The sequence below is a fragment of the Drosophila arizonae genome, chromosome 5 (genome assembly GCF_054131065.1).
Source record: "Drosophila arizonae isolate 15081-1271.41 chromosome 5, UAZ_ARI_1.0, whole genome shotgun sequence".
NCBI classification, from domain to species: Eukaryota; Metazoa; Arthropoda; class Insecta; order Diptera; family Drosophilidae; genus Drosophila; species Drosophila arizonae.
The window spans coordinates 21,102,077-21,124,738 of record NC_142925.1 but is presented as its reverse complement, the minus strand read 5'-3'; the positions used below and the strand labels follow the sequence as shown (position 1 = coordinate 21,124,738).

General features: G+C 38.4%; 3 protein-coding genes across 26 annotated transcripts in view; 2 read left to right on the top strand and 1 right to left on the bottom strand.

Annotated features, from left to right (window-relative positions):
- The window catches only part of sm (heterogeneous nuclear ribonucleoprotein L), a 215,972-nt gene that overhangs the window by 91,391 nt on the left and 101,919 nt on the right, over positions 1–22,662 (top strand). The window lies entirely within an intron of this gene.
- TTLL6A (Tubulin tyrosine ligase-like 6A) lies at positions 300–5,137 on the bottom strand. Of its 4 annotated transcripts, none has more exons than XR_016270328.1 (6): positions 4,911–5,136; positions 4,167–4,855; positions 3,952–4,105; positions 1,562–3,337; positions 959–1,236; positions 300–900 (listed from the first exon to the last, which is right to left on the bottom strand). XR_016270328.1 is itself a non-coding variant. In XM_089470381.1 (5 exons), the coding sequence occupies exons 2-5, from the start codon at positions 4,853–4,855 to the stop codon at positions 1,051–1,053; spliced, it is 2,805 nt and encodes a 934-aa protein (XP_089326507.1). In that variant the 5' UTR covers positions 4,911–5,136; the 3' UTR covers positions 300–1,050. The 4 variants fall into 4 exon arrangements, 2 of the variants coding, with proteins under 2 accessions (XP_089326507.1, XP_017867463.1); XR_016270329.1 differs by having other exon boundaries at positions 4,167–4,829; XM_089470381.1 differs by having other exon boundaries at positions 300–1,236.
- On the top strand, positions 13,309–17,605 carry LOC149268761 (uncharacterized). Its single transcript, XM_089470408.1, has 2 exons — positions 13,309–17,290; positions 17,360–17,605. The coding sequence occupies exons 1-2, from the start codon at positions 16,289–16,291 to the stop codon at positions 17,480–17,482; spliced, it is 1,125 nt and encodes a 374-aa protein (XP_089326534.1). The 5' UTR covers positions 13,309–16,288; the 3' UTR covers positions 17,483–17,605.

The following is a 22,662-nucleotide window of genomic DNA, read 5'->3' as shown; positions in this document are numbered from 1 at the left end:
AGCGTATTGTGTTGCATTTTGTTTATGCATGCTAGAGCAGCGTCAAAGCGCAAGGATGTTGGCAGCTGAGAGTTATCTAGAGGGAATGGCTTCGTTGGGGTTAGGAGAAGTTTTGCATGGGTTGCCTTTGACAAATCATGGCGGGTGGACTGGGTAGTGGGGGAGGCTTTCATGCTTATGAACTGCTTGCAAAAGAAGTTTATGAAAATTGTATTTTCCCGATTGCGATTGCAATCAATATCAGATGCCGAGGCAGCTCGAATAGAACAAGCGAGTAGGCTAAATAATTCTTAAAGACATTTCCGAGATAGATCTGTTTATTTTATAATTTTGTTTATATAAATTCAATGCTTTCGATGTTTAACATAACTATTGAATGCCTTTGTGTGAATTGTAGTCATGAATTGTAGTTTATTGCTTGGGGTTTCATTTACAATTATTTGCTTCGTTCCGGGCACTCAGAGATGACACTAATTTCGATTTCATCGGGCGTCACATTTGCGCTGCTTTAGCCAATACGACACAATAATTAATTTTATTCATGTATTTACCAAAATATTCTGTACTCTGATATCTTCCGAAATGCTAGTTGAATCTCCAGCAGAAAAGCACATGAAAATGAAAGATTTTCATGTTGGTTTTTGTTTTCGTGACAAATTTTTTTTTTTGGTTTAAATCCATATTTTATGTTACAATTTCGAATTTTTGCGGCAAACTTACACTTAAAATTTAAGTTTATTTAAAAGACTATGGTCTTTGAAGGTTTCAATAACGACGAAGTACGCTTCAGATTTTCCCACATAGTAGTAACTGTACTTGCTCATTGGTGATGCTGATGATGATGATGGCGTTCAGATTTATGCGATAAAGAAGATTCGGAAATTACTTTTCAATGCAGATCTTGAAGATATGCAATTGAATGGGGTTTGCTTAGAATGCTGCGAGCTGAGGCACTCACCAACTCTCTCTCTCTCTCTGTCTCTCACTGTCTCCCTCTGTTTGTCGGATATGTCTCATTCAAATGCAATTTCAATTTCAAATATTCTTCATTCAGTTCATTGCCACCAACATACTTTCCTTAGCCTTTTCCTTATCAGTATTATTATTATATTTGTTATAGGAATTATAAATATTTTTATTGTTCATTTGATGGCGCAGTATTGAATACAGAAGATTTGGAAATAGTCTAATATCATTTTTGGTTAGATCACCGCGCTCGTACATTTCATGGAACAGCTAAGAAAATAGCTCGAAATTAGTTAACATTGAACAGTAATCATCTTTTTTGAACTACTATATCAGTATTGTTGAAATCGTATCGATCAGTCAACGAAGTACATTGGACTCATATAGCTATATGTTAAAATACATACGATCGAAAATTCTCAAGACTGGATCAAAAACTACGTAACTACGAACTTGACATGTATCGAACTCAACTAGCAAAGTCTAGTTTAACAAATGCATCTATGATATAGTAGTTCTTATCTGTTAGAAATCAAGAGGAACAAGTGATCTTAAAGGGAACTGTCATTCCGTGCGATCGATTTCATTTACTTACCACCTCCTTAAACATGCTGTTCTTGACAGCCATTTCGCGCTCTGATCGCCACTCAAAGTGCTGCTGATTGTCCGCCTCGTCGATGGGTTCGGGCAGCCAGTCAACATTTTGATCGCTGTACTTGCTGAACGTGAGCTCCTGATAGGACTTTAGCTCGACTTGGTTAAAGGCATTCAGCTTGGACTCAAACTCGCTCAGTTGGTGTGGCATTTGCACAATGTTGCTGCACATTTGCGAGGTGGCGGAGGTTTGAGGCTTGGAGCTGCCCGCCAGCAGCCGTGCAGTAGCCACAATGCTATGCTTGGCCAGGAATTCGGCGTCGAGGCGGGACTCACGCTCCAGACGACGCGATCGTTTGATTCGTTGCTGCAGCTTGCGATGCTTGGCGCGTCGGTTTGCCTTGGCGTTGGGCACGTGGATGCGTTTGATGCGGCTGGGCGAGATCTCTGGCAAAGCTTTGCGCCGTTTGAGCTCGCTTGTATCGGTTGATTCGTCTGAATCCGTTGGCTTTCTGAACTGCCTCGAAGAATGCCTCGAGGACGGCCTCGGGGATCTCCTTGAGGACGGCGTCGAGGAGTGCCTCGATGGCTGCCTCGAGGATTTCCTAAAGTTCTCTGGATCCTTGCGCCTCTTGACCTCCGTTCGTTCCGGCGTATTGAGCATCTGCCATAAGCCCACCTTCTCTTTACCCTCCGTCCGCTTCAACATCTTGGCCTTCTGCTGCTGTATGTCCTTGATTATGGCCAGTGTTTGCATGCGTTTCTCTTTGAGCACTTGCTTGTTCAGAAGAGGTATCTGCTTGTCGTTGCGCAGCTGCAGCTGCGCATTCAGCTGACAGCGTTCGTCTTGCAATTGGCTTTGGAGATGCTCCTGCCTCAAATGCTCACGAGTGAGTTGATGGCGAGTATTGCTGGCTGTGTTGTCCTTGAACATGGGTATATCCTTGTATTGATTGTAGAACTTGAAGTAGTAACTGACCCGATTAGTGTCGGTGGGCGGCATTATGCGCCTGTAGTTGCCCAAATGGCTTTCCTCCCAGGCAATTTGCTGCGCCAGAGCGCCCAGAGAGCACACTGGATTCTCGTCGGCGCCACCGGCCGGCCGCTGTCCTGACCCGTCCTTGGGCGGAGTGACCACACGGCGTCGATGCATCTGCCTCATCAGACGATCGCGAAGCAGCGCACGATCCTCGCGTATGATCTCCTCCTTGTCGACCAGGGGCATGCTGATCAGGTTCAAAGTGTCGCGTATCAGTGGACGCTTTACTTCGAAGTCAACCGGCTCTCCGCCCGCCAAACTGGGCGTATGATTCACCTCCAGTATGTACGGCTTAAGCTTCCAGTCGACGAGTATGTCGAAGCCCAATAACTGAAAGCAGGCCTGTATCTTATCGTGCTTTGGGAAGCAAATGTGATAATTGTGCTTGAGCACCGGCCAAGCGCTGATCACGGTCTTGATGATCGCGTCGTCCACCGTCGCCCAGAACTCGTCCACATTGTAATGGTGATCGGCGAGCCACTTGTTATATGCACTCAATTTCCGTTTGGAGCCGTTGTCATTGCCAGTGCCTGCATCATAGTTGCAGCTGCGGCGATTCACACAATAGTTGGTAAGGTGCATAAACATATTGTTGCTGTTGCCCAAGGCCGGCGGCTTGTATTTGTGGGTTGCAAAACGAGCCAGGCCCTCGTTGTAGACAAAGATGCGCAGGGGATCCACTGAAGTGACCAGCGTATAAACACGCAAATCAAACTTAAAGCCATCGATGAGGAGGGGCTAAAGAAGGGGGTAATAGTTGGGAATTAGAATATAAAATTTGTTGATAAAATGGATTAAGTAATTAAATGATAAATGATATAATGAGAATGAAATGAAAAAGGGAGAAGAGAGAGACAACTAAATAAAGCTAAAATGGAAAGTAAATGAATAAATGAAATATAAATAGCTAAAAACAAAGAAAGACAAAAATAGAGAGAGAGAAAAAGAGAATGTAATTAGGGAAGGAGAAAAAAGAGGGACACAGAGAGAGATATAATGAGTGGGAGAGAGAGAGAGGGAGAGGAATACAGATATATATGAAGAAAGTGAGCGACATATTCATAAAAACTTTACCAATAAGGAGATAAATAGGCTAATTATGAGTAATTAAGAGGAAATGAGAACTGAAATCTGATCACCAGCATTAAATAAGAGATTCAACGAAACAAAGTACAGTAAAATCCAGTTATAACGACTCCGTTTATAGCGAATGTACGGTTGTTACGATATTCGTCTGGTCCCCAGACAAAGTTTTATAAGCAAACTTATATACACATAGTGACGTCCAGATATAATGAGCACGTCGTTATTATCGGATACTACCGTAGATGAACCTAGATTCCTTGACTCACCTTTTCAATGTACGTCTGGCAGATCAGTTTCTCCTGTCTGCCCACCGTGCGCAGATTGTTGGTTAGCCAAATACCACGCCCCTGCCCCGATGAGTAGGGTTTGAGTATAAACGTGCGCTTGTGCTTGCTAGCATAGACAGCCACATCGTAGGTGCTGAAATGAAAATGTTAGCCGAACATTGAGATCAAATTGAAGTTCAGCACTCGCAACTCACTCTGTGGGCAGTAGCCAGGTCTTGGGAAATATGCGATAGTCGCCCGGATACATTTTGAGCATGCGATTCAGATTACGCGAGAGTAGATCCTTGCGGCAGATTTCCATCATGCCGGGGAAATGGTTGATTTGCTGGAATCGCTTCATACTCTTCAGTAGATCGAAATGGGGCGTATTATCGCACCATTGAACATTCCACAGGCGATGCTCTGGCACGTGGGTGAGGCCCAGACCCTTCGATACCTTGGCAATCAGTGGAAAGTGGGTGTGCTCGACACAAATGCTGAGCCGTATGCCGCGCACCAGGCGCTTCACATCAGGCGCATCCAGTTTCAGCCGCGGTTCATGCAACACATTGTGACAGGTAGGTGCTCGTAGCTTCTTTGCATTTTCATTCACCTGCGAATAGTCGTCCTCGTCCTCGGAGAGCAGCAAGTAGGGACTGCCTCGATCGTCTGGCATATAGCCACCATCGATCGGCCGCCAGTCGGCAGGCGCTCTGACATATCCACGGACTCTTGGGTCTATGTAAGATTTGGCTATGGGCGATTTCACTGATGCGGGTCCTTTGGTGGTTTCGGGATTCCGGAAGTTTTTCCGGGGCTTAGGTATTAGCTTTGTGATATCAAAGTGACGTGTGCATGGATTGGGAACCTTCTTAGACCTAAAATTTTTTTTTAATGTAGTCATCTAAGGTGCTTATTAGTTGGACGATGTCACAATGCGTTCATCTCTCATATATTACCGTTGCCTGGGAATTGATAAAAAGCAAAAAGATTGCGAGTACCTAAAAAATTTTGACAATCAAACGGCTGACATTGAATGCAAATGAATTAAATTTTGTAAATTTTTTTATTCTATACACTTTTCATATCCATAAACATTTCCCAAAAATATGTTATGGCATTTGTTCTGAATTTACGACTGATTAAAAAAGAATGTGTATAACACATTGTGTTATGTCTTTTTGTTAAGATTTTTATATTATTCCTACTTTATTGTCAAAGTCTTTGATTTCTGGTTTTCTCAAATTAAAAACTTTTTTTTTTTTTTTTTTAATTTTTGTATAGTTTTATTTTAGATTGAAAATATAGTTTGAATGTGCTTAGAGCTTATCTCCTAATTTAAATGTTTCATGATGCTTTTAAATCATTTTAATGCATAATTTGAAGAGCAAGTGTTTTATCTTAAGAATAATAAACAAATTTCTATTTGCCCTAAATTTTTCAAAAAATCTAAAATGTTAATGGATATTTTTAATGGAAAATATATTGCCTCATGATTATATTAAAAAGTATTATATTAAAAAGTATATTAAACAAAACAAAATATATTGTCATGATTTATAATATAAATAAATATCTAAATGATTATTTATGAATTATTTATTTTATATATTCATCATCAGCCACATACGAAAATTCGAAGGGAAGAATATTTATGTATATACATATGTGAAAAATTATATATTATAGCAATTATTATTTAATTTTTGGTATTTACTTATTATTTTAGAAAATAGGGGAGTGATTTTTAGGAATATTCTCTCTAATTTTTTAGAAGATAGTTTGTGCTCAGTGTCAGCTTCAATAGCATTTTCATGATCTTATATCATATGCTCAAACCCGAATATGAACTTGGCCAACGCCTGTGTTTACCTTGCCCTTGTCGGCTGGCATCGCATCACATCGCGCAGCCACCTGTCGCATTTGGCTTCAGTGTCAAAGCCAAGCCACAGAAAGCGAGTTATGTAATGGCGCGATGTTAGCTGATATGCCAGCATGAGCTGAGCCATGATTAGGCAAGATGTTGATCGTTGAGCACATAGAGTGCCTCATTAACCGCAGTTTAATCAAGTTTTAGACTTTTGCGGTTATTAGTTCAGGCAGTTGTGGTAGTAGAACAGCCAGCTATCCATCTACATGACGAACAAATATTTGTTGTTTTTGTATGCTTGGTTAACTAAGCTACAACAATAACAACAGCTACTTTTTGTAACCCTCTGACAATTGGCTTACACTACTGACACCACATTACCCCGTGTCACTGGCTGCAGGCTATTGCAGTTGTCTTTTGGCCGCTTTATTGTTAATTGTGATTGCTGCTGTATCACATTACAAACGTCTATCTCATTTTGCATTTCGGTTAGCTTCGGAAAGTGGCTTAGCTGCTATATATGTATGTACATATATATCTATATATATCGTTTTTGGTGCATGGCAAACGGAGCGTGTAATTTGTCAAGTTTATTTGGTTGAGCGACGTTCTATTTTTTTGTATGCTTTATTTTGACTGCACACTCTTTCTCGCTCTCCCTATCTGTGTTTTTTTTTTTTTTTTTTTGGGCACGCCCTCTTTAGCTCACTAATTGGCTGCCCAGTTTCGCTTAGCTATTGTTGTTGTTGTTGTTGTCGTTTTCTATTTGTTTTTGTATTGTTGCTAATTATGCGCGCTTTGTCTTTGTACATTTTTTGGTAAACAGAAAGAAAGAGTGTTGGCTACTTTTAGCTCTTTTAAATATTAATGATAGTGCACGCACAGATGAGAGCGGCTGTTGACATGAATAAGGATAAAGCGTGTCTGGCAGGCGAACGAACAAATAGATAAGCGACAGAGAAACGTCGAGAAAATAACGATTAACAAACTAGAAGTGCTGCCGAGTGAGTGGTGCGAGAGTGCATAAGTGCTGCTGGTGCTGGGGGCGGGGACGTCTATAGTTGGTTAAGCTGAACATTTTAGCTAAATTGAAAAAGTTTCTTTATTGTTGATATGCTAAAAGTATATTTTTAGCTGCAGAAAATCTGTTATGGGTAGAGTCTGAAAAAGAAATGCATTTAATAAATATTAATTTGGTATATAATTTAATATAACTTTTAAATGAGATCGTTTGTTTTATATCTTAATATAATTTATTATTTAATTTTATATATATATTTTTTTATTATTTTTTTATCATGATAATATTTAATATATACATATTTAATTTAATCTATTTATCTATATATATAAAAGAAAGTTGTGTAAAAGTGAAGACTGCTTATAACTTGATTTGGGCTGAACCAATTTTCATGGTTTTTGATTTGTTGGATTTGTCTCCGCAACGAGTTTAGTATAGGGTCTTAAAAATACTGAAAAAATTTGCCGAATACTTGAAAAACGCGGTTTTTTCCCCAAATGTTCAAATTTTTTTTATACCCAGTAGGCTTGGTAACAGTGACAGTTTTGACAATAGTGTAGAAGTAAATAAACAAATGTAGTCAGTCAGTCTACGGTCTCCTGACCTCGAGCAGACCTGACTATTCAAAAAAAAAAAAAAAAAAAAAAAAAAAAAAATTTTCAAATCAAAAGGAAAAATATTTCAAATCAAAAATCTGCAAAAAATCAAAAGATTAAAACCTGACTGTTCAAAAAATAAATAAAAAATTAAAAATTCGAAATTAAAAAAAAAAGGTAATTATTAAAAAGTGTATTTTTGGCTTTTTATATTTTCGGACTTTTAAACTTTATAAATATTTCAAATCAAAAATCTGCAAAAATTAAAAAAAAAATCAAAAGATTAAAACCTAACAATCAAAAATAAATAAAAAATTCAAAATTCAAAATTCGAAATTAAAAAAAAAAAAAGTTAATTATTAAAAATTGTATTTTTGGACTTTTACAAAAGCTAAATATCTCGAAAGTTCAGGTATTTGTTTGTCTCAAACATAAATTTGTGTAAATTATTTATATTTATATTTCTCGATTGTTTTATATGGTTTTGTGCGAGGGCAGTATTACTATTAATAAAAATGCCGCGTCCTAGAAGATCTAATCTTTCCCGGCGGACCCATAATGCAATTAGGCAACGGAATAGCGCGAGTCAATTATCTGACGAAGAGCGAGAAATCGCCCGAGAAAGGCTCCGCGTTAGTACCCAGGGAAGAAGGGCCCTAATTCGTGCTTCTCAAAGAGAGGCAGCCCGTGAAATGGCAATAAGAAATGGTTCAAGGATTGATTTGAATCGAGCAGCGTTTCGATATGATTGCACCATTGATTACAGCTTGAATCGTTTAGTTTGCATTGGTCCAATGGACGTTGTTTGCTAGCATTGTGGCGCATTGAAGTTTGCTGGTGAAACGCCCGGTTTGTGCTGCCTTAGTGGTAAAGTGACATTGCCATTAGCGGTCACCATAGCCATTGCGTTCCCTGCTTTATGGCGAAACACTAGAATCACGACATTTTCTAGCGAACACTCAAAAATACAATGCCTGTTTCCAAATGACATAATTTGGGGCGGAAAATATTGGAGACGGATATTTAAGGTAATTTACGTTAAAAATTTTATTTTCTATGACTGCCAAAAAAAATTTTGAATAATGTAGTTTGTTAGATTTCTGTAAATAGTGTTTGTAAATATAACTATAACTATGGCTTTGAATTTAAAGATTCAAGGCCAGATTTGCCATCGCATTGGATCATTGCAACCTATTGAAGATGCACAGCAAAAATTCTTGCAAATATACTTCATGGGCAATATGGAAGAACAACTTGACCGGCGTCAAGAAATGAACACAGCTATGAAAAGAGCAATTCTCCATGATTTGCATGCTTAGAAATTTAAACCAACCAAAACTGTGCAATGGAACGCGTTTGGTGATAAGAAAACTGATGAGCAATGTGATTCACGCGTTGATACTCAAAGGAAAATTTAAAGATGAGGAAGTTCTTATTCCTAGGATTCCGATGAGCTCAACAGATATGCCCTTTGAATTTAAACGAATTCAATTCCCGCTTCGTCTTGCCTTCGCCATGACGATCAACAAGTCACAGGGCCAATCTTTGACTATTTGTGGCCTCAATCTAGAAAATGCGTGTTTTTCTCATGGTCAATTGTACGTGGCATGCTCACGTGTTGGCAAACGATCCGCATTATTTGTTCTTGCACCCGACCAAAAAACGAAGAATGTCGTTTACAACAAGGTGCTTGAATGAAAATCCGATTAATAAATTTATCAGTGTATCCCAGCCTGAACAACATAGCTTTCAACAATTTTTTACCTAGAAATAATATAGAGGGCAATGCAACGTTTGCCGGGCCAGCTAGTTTTATGATAATATTTCATCAACAAATACCGACAAAATCTCTTATAGTAAATTTTGCAATAAAATCGACTTGAATATTTTTCTATAAATTATATTGATACACAAATTAGACAAACAAATTAGACCTTTTTAATATTTTAATATATATATTATAAAAATATATATCTGAGTTCGGCTTGTCAATAATTTATCAGCCAAAACAAAAAGCTATTTAGTTTAATTATAAATCACATTTTTTTCTTTAGTAAATTTTTAATGCTTTTCTGTCATCTAATTGGCTCAAGCGATAAGCGCAAATCAATTAAAAAATAATAAAATTCATACCAATTATTTATAATAATAACTTGTTCATCGCAGTGCGCATCAACGCGTTTGAGTTTGCACAAATATAAGTATTTTTTCAAAGTGTATTTGTTGCAGCTTGTTAAATATTAAATGAACTACCTTTTTAATCAAGTGGGAGCAACAAAAATGTGTATGAAATAAGCTTATGCCAAAGTGCATTAAAAATTTACAGGTGTGCACATTTAATTTTCAGCTGCAAGCAAAAGCGAAAAATCAGAAATAAAGGAACGCAAAGGAAACAAAAAAATATATATAAAAAGGAAGAGTCGAAAAAAGGCTGGCCGAAACGGAAATCTCTCGCGTAATAATAAAAAATTTAACACAAAACAAACAAAACTGGCAAGAAAGAGAGCAAAGGCTGCAAGCGAGATAGACCTATTTAAAATATTAGCTAGAGTGAGCAAGAGAGAGAGAGAGAGAGTGGGAGAGCTGAGCACACAAAAAATGGGCTCATAAAATTGCACTTTGATAAAAAAAAAGAAACAGTGGGCCGAAATGGAGCATAAATTACAATGTGTGTATGTGTGAGTAGCTGTGTATGTGTGCATGTTTGTATGTGTGTGTGGTAGCTGCTAAAATCCTTTCTATTTATATGCGCCAGCGGCAAATGCTCAATCTCTAGCTTCGTTTTCCACTAAGCGCACATTAAAAATTAATCTTTTAATTACAGCGCCCAACTACAATAGCAATAAGGCGCCCAATAATCTGTGTTTGTGTACGTGTGTGCGTCTCTGTGTGTGTGTGTGTGTTTGCATAGGCACTTTTGTGCAGCTATTAATTACTCGTACTTCCCATACGATATAGATCTTTTTAAAGGCACGGCCACACACCCACACAGCCCAATGCTACCACGCCCCAATTGTATATGCTGCTGCAAATGCTTTGTTAGCCGGGCGGCCATTTTGTGTGCATTGGCAGCCATTTTGTAAGTCCGCCCCAAAAAAGTATGCAATAAAAATGAATTTCGCGCTGCTGCAGAATCTTGGCACATATGAAAACAATAACAAAAGGTAGTGAAACTATAACAAGAAGAAGAGGAAGAAGAAACGGCAGCAGCAGCAGCAGCAGATTAAGCAGCAGCAAAAACAACAACGAAAGCTGTAATAATAATAACACGAAATTTTTACTGCTGCTTTAGACTGACTCAGCCACGTGACTTTGCAGTCGAAAATCCACAACAACGTAGCTCAAATTTAAAGTTCTTGTGCTAAGCACTTGAGCTGCTTAGGGGCCACGCCCAGTCACACACAGCTATTGGCCTAATCCTAAGCACAGTTTTCACTTGAAAACGATTTAGGTTTCTGTCACAATTTCTGGATTAAGACAGAGAGAGAGAGAGCCGCCCACTTTTAATTGCTTTCAATTGACCGCGCCCAGCCAAAAAACTTCGGACATAAAGTTAGCGCAACAATAGCTCTAGCACACATTTGATTTTAATTGAATTTTGACCGCATTCACTTTAAGCATTAACATTCTGGAGAGGGCGACGGGGGCAGCTCTCTCCATTGAATAGAACGCGCTTTTAATGCCAAAACTTTGTGTGCACTGGGTGTCTGCCACCCCGCCTACACACGTACACAAATGCGTTAAAATGTCCTGTAAAGTGGGCTGAAACTTTCCTAATGGAATTAAAGAACATACTCGAAATTGCTCTAAACGCCTGTCTAGTTGAATGAAATAGTTAAAACATTATGTTCTGACATTAGATTTGTAGGATGTAGATAAGAGTTGAAGAAGGAGCGAGAGAGCTAGCGAATGAGAGAAGGAAAGGCAGATAATAAATCTGCAGTAGAGTAAAATTCTATTGTTTGTTTCATAATACAGAGAAATGACTTTTTCAGCTGAGAGTTCCAATTGTGCTTCGAATTGAGTTAAAATATAATTTTACTTAATTCCAAAAATCTTTGTTAAGCCTATACTATAAGATAGTCTTAAAGTTAAAATATTTTTTGGCAGAAATTTTTGCTCTATAAAACAAAAATTTCTTTAAAACTAAAATGGACTTTATAAGCGTAATTTGTTTTACAGAACAAAAAAAAAGCATTCACTATATATGTACAGATATAAGTATGAAATTCATAAAGTTGAGCTTAAAAGAGCTTATATGATGTGCTCGTATTTTGTTGCATTTCAAATGGAAATGGAATTACATAAATATACAAATGAAATGCATTTGTTGACGGAACGTATACAACGTATAATCCGGCATTCAGAGGACATTTGTATGTTGGGATATATATATGTATATAGGGGCTCAAGTTGTGTTGCAACCGCAGCATGACAATCATTTCAAACATTTGGACAATCCGGCGGACATTTGATTGTTGTTTGGTCGTTGATTTATATGCCAGTCAGTCGGGCGTGTGCCTACACACATACATATACATATATCAACGTTCTATGCATATATATAAAGGCACTCACTATAGCCGTAATTATGCATGAATCACGAAAATCAACTGCTGCTGCTGATGTTGGCTGCTGCTGCAACAAGGCGGAGCGATGCGAACACTGTGAATCTCGACCCGGAACGCATGAATGAACCGCCCCAGGAGCATAAAACAAAAAATAATAAAAATATAAAATATATGCACATAAATTTCATCAGGCTGGGCGCAATGAAAATGTTGAAATGTTCAAATGCTCGCACGTAATACTAAAAAAAAAAAAAAAAAAGAAGAAGAAGAGGAAGAACAAACAACAACGAGTAAATAAAACAACAACAAAAAGTTCATTTGTAATGCAAAACAAAAAGGCGAAATGGAAACAAAACTAGAAAACGTGGCCCGCAAAACAAAAAGTTGTGCGCAAATCTTTTGCTTTTTATTTTACAGCGAATTTTACTTGGGCTTTGTTTTCGTTTTATGGCATTTATTTTAGTTGTGCTCGAATTTAACAGCAGCTACAGCAGCAACAAGAACAGCATGAAGCATGCAACATGCTTCAGAGCTGCAGCAGCGAAAACGACAGCAAGGACAAGTGGCTGAGACGACGCTGCTAAGTATGCAACACTTTTTTGTTGTTTGTTTTGTTTTGCACTTTGCCTCGTGCACACTTACCGGAGCGAACCAGCGAACGAGCGAACGAGCCAACAAGAGAGCGTAACATTTTTAGTCTATCTATAGTATATATGAGTTTGTGCCTTACTCTAGATCTGATAGATTTGACTGCATAAACAGTTGATTTTATGTGTTTACACTTGAGTCAAGAACTGATAACGCCAGAGTTGGGCGTCGAGCTGAAATTTGAAGCAAATTTTAGTGTGAAGCTGAAGATTCGATTTAGATATTTGATGTAGATTTTATCATGTATATATATATTTGTTTTCTTTTTTTTTTTCTTTTTGTTCATTTGTTATATTTATTTATGCAAATATGCATATGCAAATGCATATTTGTTTCCCTTTTTAAGAGCAAATTCGTAAATTTTTCATTTTATTTTTCATACAGCCTTTGTGACATAGAGTCTTATGAATTTATTATTTATGTTTAAATATTCATATATTTAATTCTATTTATATACTACATATTTTGTATATTTTTTTTATTTATGCATATTCTAAGTAATTTTTGCTCTATAATTAAGAATCGGGCATTCAAAGCTTCACATCTGAAATATTTCGCTCAATAAAAAAAAAAATATTTGTTAGTAATTGTTATTAAAAAAATAAAAATAAAAAAGAAAAAATTAAAGAAAAATCTTTACTGGTTCTCTCTAATAATCAAAATTCTTATATACTTAGCTTACTTCAATACGACTTGAGCTCTTCATTCTTCGCTAAGTCAAGAAGTCGCGTGTATTTTTCTTTGAAAAAAAAAAAAACTTTTTAATTTGCTAATGCCTGAGAATGCTTATAAAGATTTTTGGAACTTAAGGAATTTTTAAGCTAGGATAAAGATCAGAGTCTTTCAGGAACACGAAATATAATTTGACTATATACATTATGTTTGGTCCCATAATATATTATATTATATTCTCCAGATTTTTCATATCAAATCATTCCGATTTTCAGTTATTCAGTAATCATATATCAGTATTCAGTAATCATATAATCAAGCTGTAAGAGAGTATAAAACCTATTTCAAGACAAGTTAAGCTCCTTATTGCTTAGTAAATCAAGAAATTCGTTTGTGTTCTTTCTCGGAAAGTAAACATTTTAATTTGCTAATGCCTGAGAATGCTTATAAAGATTTTTGGAACTTAAGGAATTTTTAAGCTAAGATAAAGATCAGAGTCTTTCAGAAACACGAAATATATTTTGACTGTATACATTAAGTTTGGTCCCATAATATATTATATTATATTCTGCAGATTTTTCATATCAAATCATTCCGATTTTCAGTTATTCAGTAATCATATATCAGTATTCAGTAATCATATAATCAAGCTGTAAGAGAGTATACAACCTACTTCAAGACAAGTTAAGCTCCTTGTTGTTTGGTAAATCAAGAAATTCGTTTGTGTTCTTTCTCGGAAAGTAAACTTTTTAATTTGCTAATGCCTGTGGATACAAATCTTGAACTTCTGTGGAAACTTCCGTTTCGGCTTTAAGTTTGGTAGCGCTCAAGTTTTGTTTTCGTTTTATTTTTGTGTCGAGCTCGTTTGGAGTGTATTCATGAAATATTTATTTAGATGTGTGTCTGTGTGTGTGTGTGTGTGTGTGTGTGTGTCTGTGTGTGTGTGTGTGTGTGTGTGTGTTTGTGTGGCATGCCGCAACAAATTGCATGCAAAATGACGCCTGGCAACGGGGTCATGTTAAGAAATGTGACACCTCTGCCAAGGTGCGGGGCAGGCCGAGGTGACGGCTGAGCCAGGACACGTTATGGCCAGGTGAAATTGCCAGGGCATTGTCAATGTCATAATTTGCCATAATGTGAGCCAGAGGGCTTACGAGGGAGAGGTGTGGAAGGAGGGGGCATCTGCAAAAGTTGCCCTCCATTGTGAATGTGGATGCTGATGATGTTGCATGTCCATGTCGAGAGATGTCGATGGCGATGTCGAGATGTCGATGTCAATGTCGTTTAGCTTTTGCCAACGGCCACACGGTTTCCCTTTTCCCTCTTTATTATATGTGCATGTGTGCACGTATGTGTGTGCGTGTGTCTGTGTGTGTGTGTTCAACTTAGTTGCTAAGTTAACGATGCGCCATGACAACACTCCATCAACATGGACAGCAGCCCAGTTAGGCAGCGATGCAGGCGAGGAGGCGAGGGGGTGAGGCCGGCCCTTCATCTCCATTTCCTCCGCACTCACTTCGCTGTGCAGCCGAATCGTGCCATGTCCTTGGCAGCGCATTGTCAACATTAACAGAGCCGTGAGGCACAAAAAGGCATATCCAATTGCAAAAAAAAAAAAAAAAATACAAGAAAGCAAAAAAAAAAAAAGTAAAGGCAAAAGCAAAGGCAAGGCAGGCACGATGAGAGGACGCATGCTGATAACAAAGCGTATGTCGAGCCAAACGCAAACATTCAACTAACATTAGTGCCACGCCTCAAACATGCACATACACACACACACATCGACACAGAGTGAGCGGAAGAGAGCAGGCGGGGCGAGGCAGGGCACTTGCTGCCTCTTCGCTTCGACTTTGGTGTCTATTTTACTTGGTCATTAAATTTGGATTTTGTGCTGTGCATATCACAAGTGCTTGACTTTCCTGTTAAATACACACAGACACACACACACAGACACACACACACACACACACACACACACACATACATACATACATCTGTGCACACATGTAAATACACGTGCAGGTCTTTAGTGGCCCCTTTTGTGTGTGGCAACCTTCGGTGCAACAGCAGCTCGTCTGCTTCCACTTTGCTGGTTGTGCTTTTTGCATGCTAAACACACACACACACACACACACACACACACACACACACACACACACACACACACACACACACACACACACACATAGACACACACATATTCTACACATTTGCCTTTCACACACTGTGCTTCCGTCGAACTGGAACCACTTTTGGCCAGTGCTAAACAACGTTCACGTTGTCTGTCCGTCTGCTCTGTAGAAGTTTGTTTTTGTTTTACTTACGGTTTTGAGCCTTTTGTGGTTTTAGTGGTTATTTCGCCCACATCCCACTAGCATCATGGCTGAAATCGGATTTTTAGGCTCTTTATGCGCCAACAACAACATCAACAACAACAAAAGCAACTGCTAAATGCAAAATTGAGTTGTTCGGAGAACTGAGAGATGCCTATCAGAGAAATCGATTCGCAATATCAAGGTACATCAGTTCCGGAAAGTGGATAAAGCTTTGTGTGATATTCAGAGATAGTTAACTGGAAAATAAAATAAAAAAATTAGAATTACTACAATAAATATTTGTTTTGCTCACTTCTTGCACTTCACTCACTAAATTATGCAATATGAAAGTGTTATTAATTCTTTAAGAATGATCTCATGCAATTATATAAAAGACCAACAGAACCTCTAGCACGTTTTTAGCTGATATGCACTCGAGAGGGAGTAAAAAATCAATAAGCTCTATTAATTAACTTGGAGAAACACGTTCCAAGACGACTTATAGCATTGCGATCAAACCAAACTATGCTCGACTCGGTTCTCTGTTATGTTAACCGTTAGTCGCAGCTTTTGTTCTAGGCGAACATAAAAGGCATGCGGGTCTTCTGGACTTCATACAGTTTCGGAGTTGTCAGCGCCTTAACATGTACGCTATACGTTTCTACCTCATCGCCTGTTTCATCGTTCAGAGCACTACGAACGGCGCCGATTTATATCGGGATATAGGAATGAGCATGTTTCGGCTACATCGTGTAATACAGGGCATGTCGCTATTGGCTGACCAATTTACTGATGGTACGGATGGCACGGCAGTAGCAGCTAGTAGAGCAGCAGCGCCTGGAGAGACTTTTGCAGTTATCGCTCAGGCGACCGTTATGACGGCTGCTCCTACAACTGCAACAGACGCAACTGATCCACCAACAACCGTTGCTCCAACGACCGTAACAACAATTGCTCCTCCAACAATTGCTCCTACAACAGTTGCTCCTACAACAGTTGCTCCTACAACGATTGCTCCTACAACAGTTGCTCCTACAACAGTTGCTGCTACAACAGTTGCTCCTACAACAGTTGCTCCTACAACAGTTGCTGCTACAACAGTTGCTCCTACAACAGTTGCTCCTGAAACAGTTGCTCCTACAACAGTTGCTCCTACAACAGTTGCTCCTACGACTGTTGCTCCTACGACAGTAACAACGGTTGCTCCTACAACAGTTGCTCCTACAACAGTTGCTCCTACGACTGTTGCTCCTACGACAGTAACAACGGTTGCTCCTACAACAGTTGCTCCTACAACAATTGCTCCTACAACAGTTGCTCCTACGACTGTTGCTCCTACAACAGTTGCTCCTACAACAGTTGCTCCTACAACAGTTGCTCCTACAACAGTTGCTCCCACAACTGTTGCTCCTACAACAGTTGCTCCCACAACTGTTGCTCCTACAACAGTTGCTCCCACAACTGTTGCTCCTACAACAGTTGCTCCCACAACTGTTGCTCCTACAACTGTTGCACCTACAACCGTTGCTCCTACAACCGTAACAACAGTTGCTCCCACAACAGTAACAACAGATCCTCTAACGACAGTAACAGTAGATGTTACAACAGCAACAACACCAATGCTGACAACAACAATTGCGTCCACGGTATATATTTATTTATTTATTTCTAGCATTCTCTCTTCCCTCTAACTATGTTCTCTTTTTCTTCAATAGACAAACAGAATCTTTATAACAGTTCGAAATAATGGTGTTGTTGTCTTTCGATTCGAAGTGAATTGCGAAAGTCTTCACTTGATATTTGGTGCCACAAACGTCTCGGCTTGCGATCTCATCTAAGCTTAAAAATATATTTATATTTTATATTATATTAAGATATTTAAATGAGAATAATATTATAAATATTGTATGCTGTTAATAAATATAATATCTATGTAGCTGAGCAGCTGAGAAACAGTTGAATATCGATCTATATTAGTTAAATATTTGAGAGTTTAGTACATGGTATATATTAGTGTGTTTATATAGCAGGCTCAACATCCACTGATTACAGGGTATGTGCTAAGCATAGCTCCTATATTATTTACAAAAATTGAATTCTTTGCTTTAATATATATTTATACAATATATTAATCATACATATTTTTAAATTAATCAATATTATATTTTACTAAAATCACTTTCTTTACTCTCTCTTCTCTTTTTAGGTAAGTTGATTGCCTTTTCATCTGTATTTAATTAATTTGTGCGTGAGTTTTAGTTGTAAGAAATTTATTTGAGTATCCTTTTGACTTTGCTACGCTTTGGTTCGCCTTATCGAAACTAAGCTACAAACAGCGCAGCCAATCAATTGACTTTTGCAGCTTATCAACAAACAAGCTGCCAGGCTTAAGCCATCAAAGGCACATCAAACATAACAGAAACAACAACAGCAACAACAACATCAGCAACAACAACAACAAGCATCAACAAATCCAACGGCTGACCCAATAAATCACTAGAAATTTTCACACACAAACAACACTCGAATATAATCTTTGAAGTCTCCCCGAGGGCACAAAAAAAAACAACAAACAAAAAAAAAAGCAAAAAACAACATGATAAAATATAAAGAAGGCAAGACGGAAAAGCTGATATAAGGACCTAAAACTTGCTGTGTAATTCCCACGATAATAATCATAATAAAAATCAAGCGAGCGATAAAGCATAAAAGCAAATTACAAATAAAATCTACACAAACTTCCTGAAAGGGGGCAACTCTGTGCACTCGATGTGATGCCAGATTGTTTGAGTTGGATGTTGTCGATGTTGTTGTTGTTGCTGATGCTTTGGGACGTCGCACATAAAAATAAAAGTTTTTTCCGTTCAGCATATTCCATGAGCGGAAAACTTGCACATTGTCAAAAAATATGTTTCAGCCTGGCCAGCGTTGCCAGACATTTATGACATGTGTGTGTGTGTGTCTGGATGTGTGAGTTGCCCTCGCTGTTCTCTTCTTTCGCTCTTCTTCCATTTTTTCTGCTGCTCACGTAGTAGCCATTTTTTCACTCTTTCGAGAAAACTTTTCTCATAAAGCGTCCGCACGAATATCGCACGTATTAGGGTTAAACTGCCGCTGCCGAACGTTAGAGGGCGCCACTTGGCGCTCAAAAAATGATTTATGCTGATGAATTACTTGAAAATGTCATTACATTAAGAGTGGGCGAGAAATTCATTAAGTTGTCAAATGCAAGTCAACACAATACAATTTTTTTTTATTATTATTATTTTTTTTTTCCATTCTCCACTTGACAGGGACATGACACTCGCACAGCGCAACCGAGTCGATGAAATGGGAGGCTGCGAGCGTTATTGGCGCATGAAAATTTTATTGAAAATATGCAGAGAAAGGCGAGAGAATAAGAAGAAGAAAACCTAACGAAAATTAGATTCTGTGCGCACACAATTGAAATGTCAAAGTGGGCGCCAAATGCTCTGACTGATTGGCATTAAATAGATTTTGTGGGCTATAGGCCTTGGCAACAGCACACAGCATATGATATGATAGTGCTTAAGAGATTTAGTCAGAGATCTCATTGAGAAAATGTGGCAGAAATCTCGAAATATATAAATTCTTGAATGACATTTGGGTGCTTATACATTTGGGTATCTATACAATATACATATATACATATTTTTTTTATAGTATTGATACCACAGCGCTTAAAAGATTTGCTAAGAAAATTATAGAAAATTGTTTAGATATATTAATTAAAACTATTGAAGTTTTTAAAAAATTAGAAGAAAAGTTGTAGAAAATGTTTTATATATACGAGTATTACTTAAAACTATTTAAGAGGTCTTCAAGTCTATCTAGGCATTGAAAAATATTTTTTTAATATAAGTCATATCTAAGAGCCAGCCATATCATATATGACTATAACTCTCGTTGTTTCTCAATAAAATGAACAATTTTTGTCAAATTTGAATGGCTTTCGCTCGCATTTCTAAAAGGTTTTCCATGGAAAACAGTTTTTGCCCGGATATGGAATTGCAATTGCATTTGCAGTGACTGCCGCCATTGTGTTTCCTGCACGAAATGCGCATTCATAATCGAAAATTATGTGCTCTGCTAAACATTTCGGTTAGCGGCCACTTTCAATAATGTGCAGGCCAACTGCAACTGGGCTATGCTCATTAATCAGGCAGACAGAATCATGAACATAAAGCGCTAGGGAGGCGACTTAGATGCCCTATAAAGAGTTGACTGGGTGGAGGAATGAATATGAAATTTAAAGAAAATTAAAAATATATTTCGAATTCTGTAAAAGTAATTTTTAGTTTGCCTGAGAAAACTCAAGGGTAAAGTCAAAATATCTAAAGTTGCACATTCAATATACCCTCTGCTCATTTATTATAATAGGGTATCTGGCACTGTTTATTGACTGGGCTGCAACATTTGTTTCAATCATTTTGCAGCCAGCAGCAGCAGCAGCGGCAGCTCGCATGCGTCTCATTGTTTCCATTGTGTCCATGCGGAGCGCATAATTAAAACCGCAAATAGTGCAAGCACACAGACCCACATATGATATGTGATATGCATCACTCACACACACACACACACACACACACACACACACACACACACACACACACGCTCGCACAACAAATGGTCACCATGGCCAACTAATAACTAGCGCTAAAGTCAGTCCAGCCCAGTCCAGCAAATGGGCTGAGTCGGGTGCAGCGGGCGTATTATTCATTGTTAGCTGACATGTGAGCTTGTTGGCTGGGGCTTCAAACAAAGCACCTTTCGAATTTTAATTATGCGCCTGGCAGTTAATTAGCCAGGCCCAAATGCAAGCAAATCCAAATGCTGGCCAAATGCCTGGCCGGGCTAAAAACATTTAAATGCTCTGCAAATCAACCACATTGCGTATACGCGCCGCATTAAACCTTAAATATAGCCCGCTGCTCATTTATTGCGATTCGATTTCAAATGCACGGCGCGTGGCTATAGCAGGGGGCGGAGCGGGTGTGATTGCGGCACACCTCCTGCTGTCTATTGTCGCGCTTTAATTATACAAATTAAAATTTGTCGCATGCCAATTGCTTGGGCCGGCATTGATTAAGTTGCCCATTTTAAGCCCATTTATTGTGTGCCTTTCAGCTGATTTGGTTAATTTAGCCAACCGAAACAAAAAGTTGACCCCGCCAACAGCGCCAGCTGCTGTTTTTGGTCACTTTGGTAAGAGGCTTTGCGGCTAGCGTGGCATTCGTGTTCGCGCTTTATTAAATTTGCTGCCTTTTTAGTGTGAATATATCGCAATGGATTTTGGCGGGCATCAAATGCGCTTAGTGTGTATGTGTGTGTGTGTGTGAAGGCGAAAATTTGGAAAAGTTTATTAAATGTATTCCATTTTGAAATATATTGAATGCCAAAAATGTGTAATAGAAAATGTTTTGGACAGTTCAAAATATACTTGAAACTTTAATCAGATTTATATTGAATTAAACACTGAGAGGATTTATTTGTGAAAACTGATTATGTTGAAATGAGGCTTAAAAATCTTTGTAAAATTAAATTTGAAACACTTTAGTAAGATTAAAATATAATATTTATATATGGATTAAAATATTGTTGTTATATAATATTTATAATATATATATGTATTTATATTTATGTCTACATTAACTGACCTTCAAGAATAAATATATTTGAATTCATTAACCATAATCCTTTAATATAGTCTATATAGAGACTTTTATAGAGGCTGTACATATGTACTAAACTCTTCTAAATTGCGTCGTTTAATTAAACACAACTGAGCCGAAGATGAATTTTGTTTATTTATATTTAGGCCATTTGGCATGTCTTAACCCTTGGCTCTGGTGTCATTATCTATGGCCATTTTGCTGAAACTATGGCCCAAAAGTAAGGCAACGCTTATCAGGACCTATGACAGTTGCCTTAGACTGGCCTCTATCAATTTTTCACCTGCTTAAGCATGCTGGCGACCCCCAGCGCAGAGCGCATAAATACGTAAACCGCAGAAGCTCTTGAGCCCAACTAAAATTGTACGGTCAATCAAGTAGGAGCACAGCTCCAAACTAATGCCTAATGGGGACTAAGCCTTTTCAAACAGCTAGTGAGCGGGCGAGTGAGCAAGAGGGGTTGAGGGGGGCGAAGGTGGGGCCTCAGGGTGCAAAAAAATTAATGTCTGCTAATAATTCAAGTGTCGAGGCATTTCGGACAGGAGTGTGCGTAAATATCCTAACGCACAATTAAATGGAATGTGCCATAAATATTGCGTATACGACACGTAAATCAGCAGCGTCGAGGGTGGCCCAACCCCCAAAGACTGATTATGCAAACAATTAATCTCGAAAATGTTTATTACCAAAGCCAAAGCCAAGACACACGCATTAGTTAGCACTCCCTCGGGTGTATCTATCAATGTGTGTGTGTGTGTGTATGTGTGTACATGGATTCGTTTAGTGTTCGGGTAATTTACGCAGACCCAGCAAATAAATTGGTTCTTTGTCTTCTGTACGTGCAGTAGAAAATCAATTGTTAAGTGGCTTTTGGCTTGAAGCGTCAACTGCAGCAGCAACAGCAGGAGTAGAATGAGTAGAAGTAGCATGAACAGCAGCAGGAGTAGAGTGCGCAGCAGCAGCAGCTAAAGCAGTAAACCGGATGCACGCCATTTTGCAATCACATTAGCCAAAGCGAGCGCCAAAGCAGGAAGTTGCATGACAGTTGTTCCTCTTCTTCTCGTCGTTGCTGTTGTTATTACCAGCCGGAAATGAAAGCCACAGCGGTTAAGAGCAGCAGGAGTATTTGTCGCCTCCCTAACACTCGGACAACTCGGCAACTCGGCAACTGGCAACTGGCAACTGGCAACGTCAGTTGACCGCAGCATTAAGGCAACATTTGTTTTCGACACAGCCACATCTGAAGGCAAAGAAAGAAAAAATAAAGTTGGCATGCTTTGGTTGAGAGTACTCGACTGCCAAATGCCTTGTGAAGAGAAAGGAAA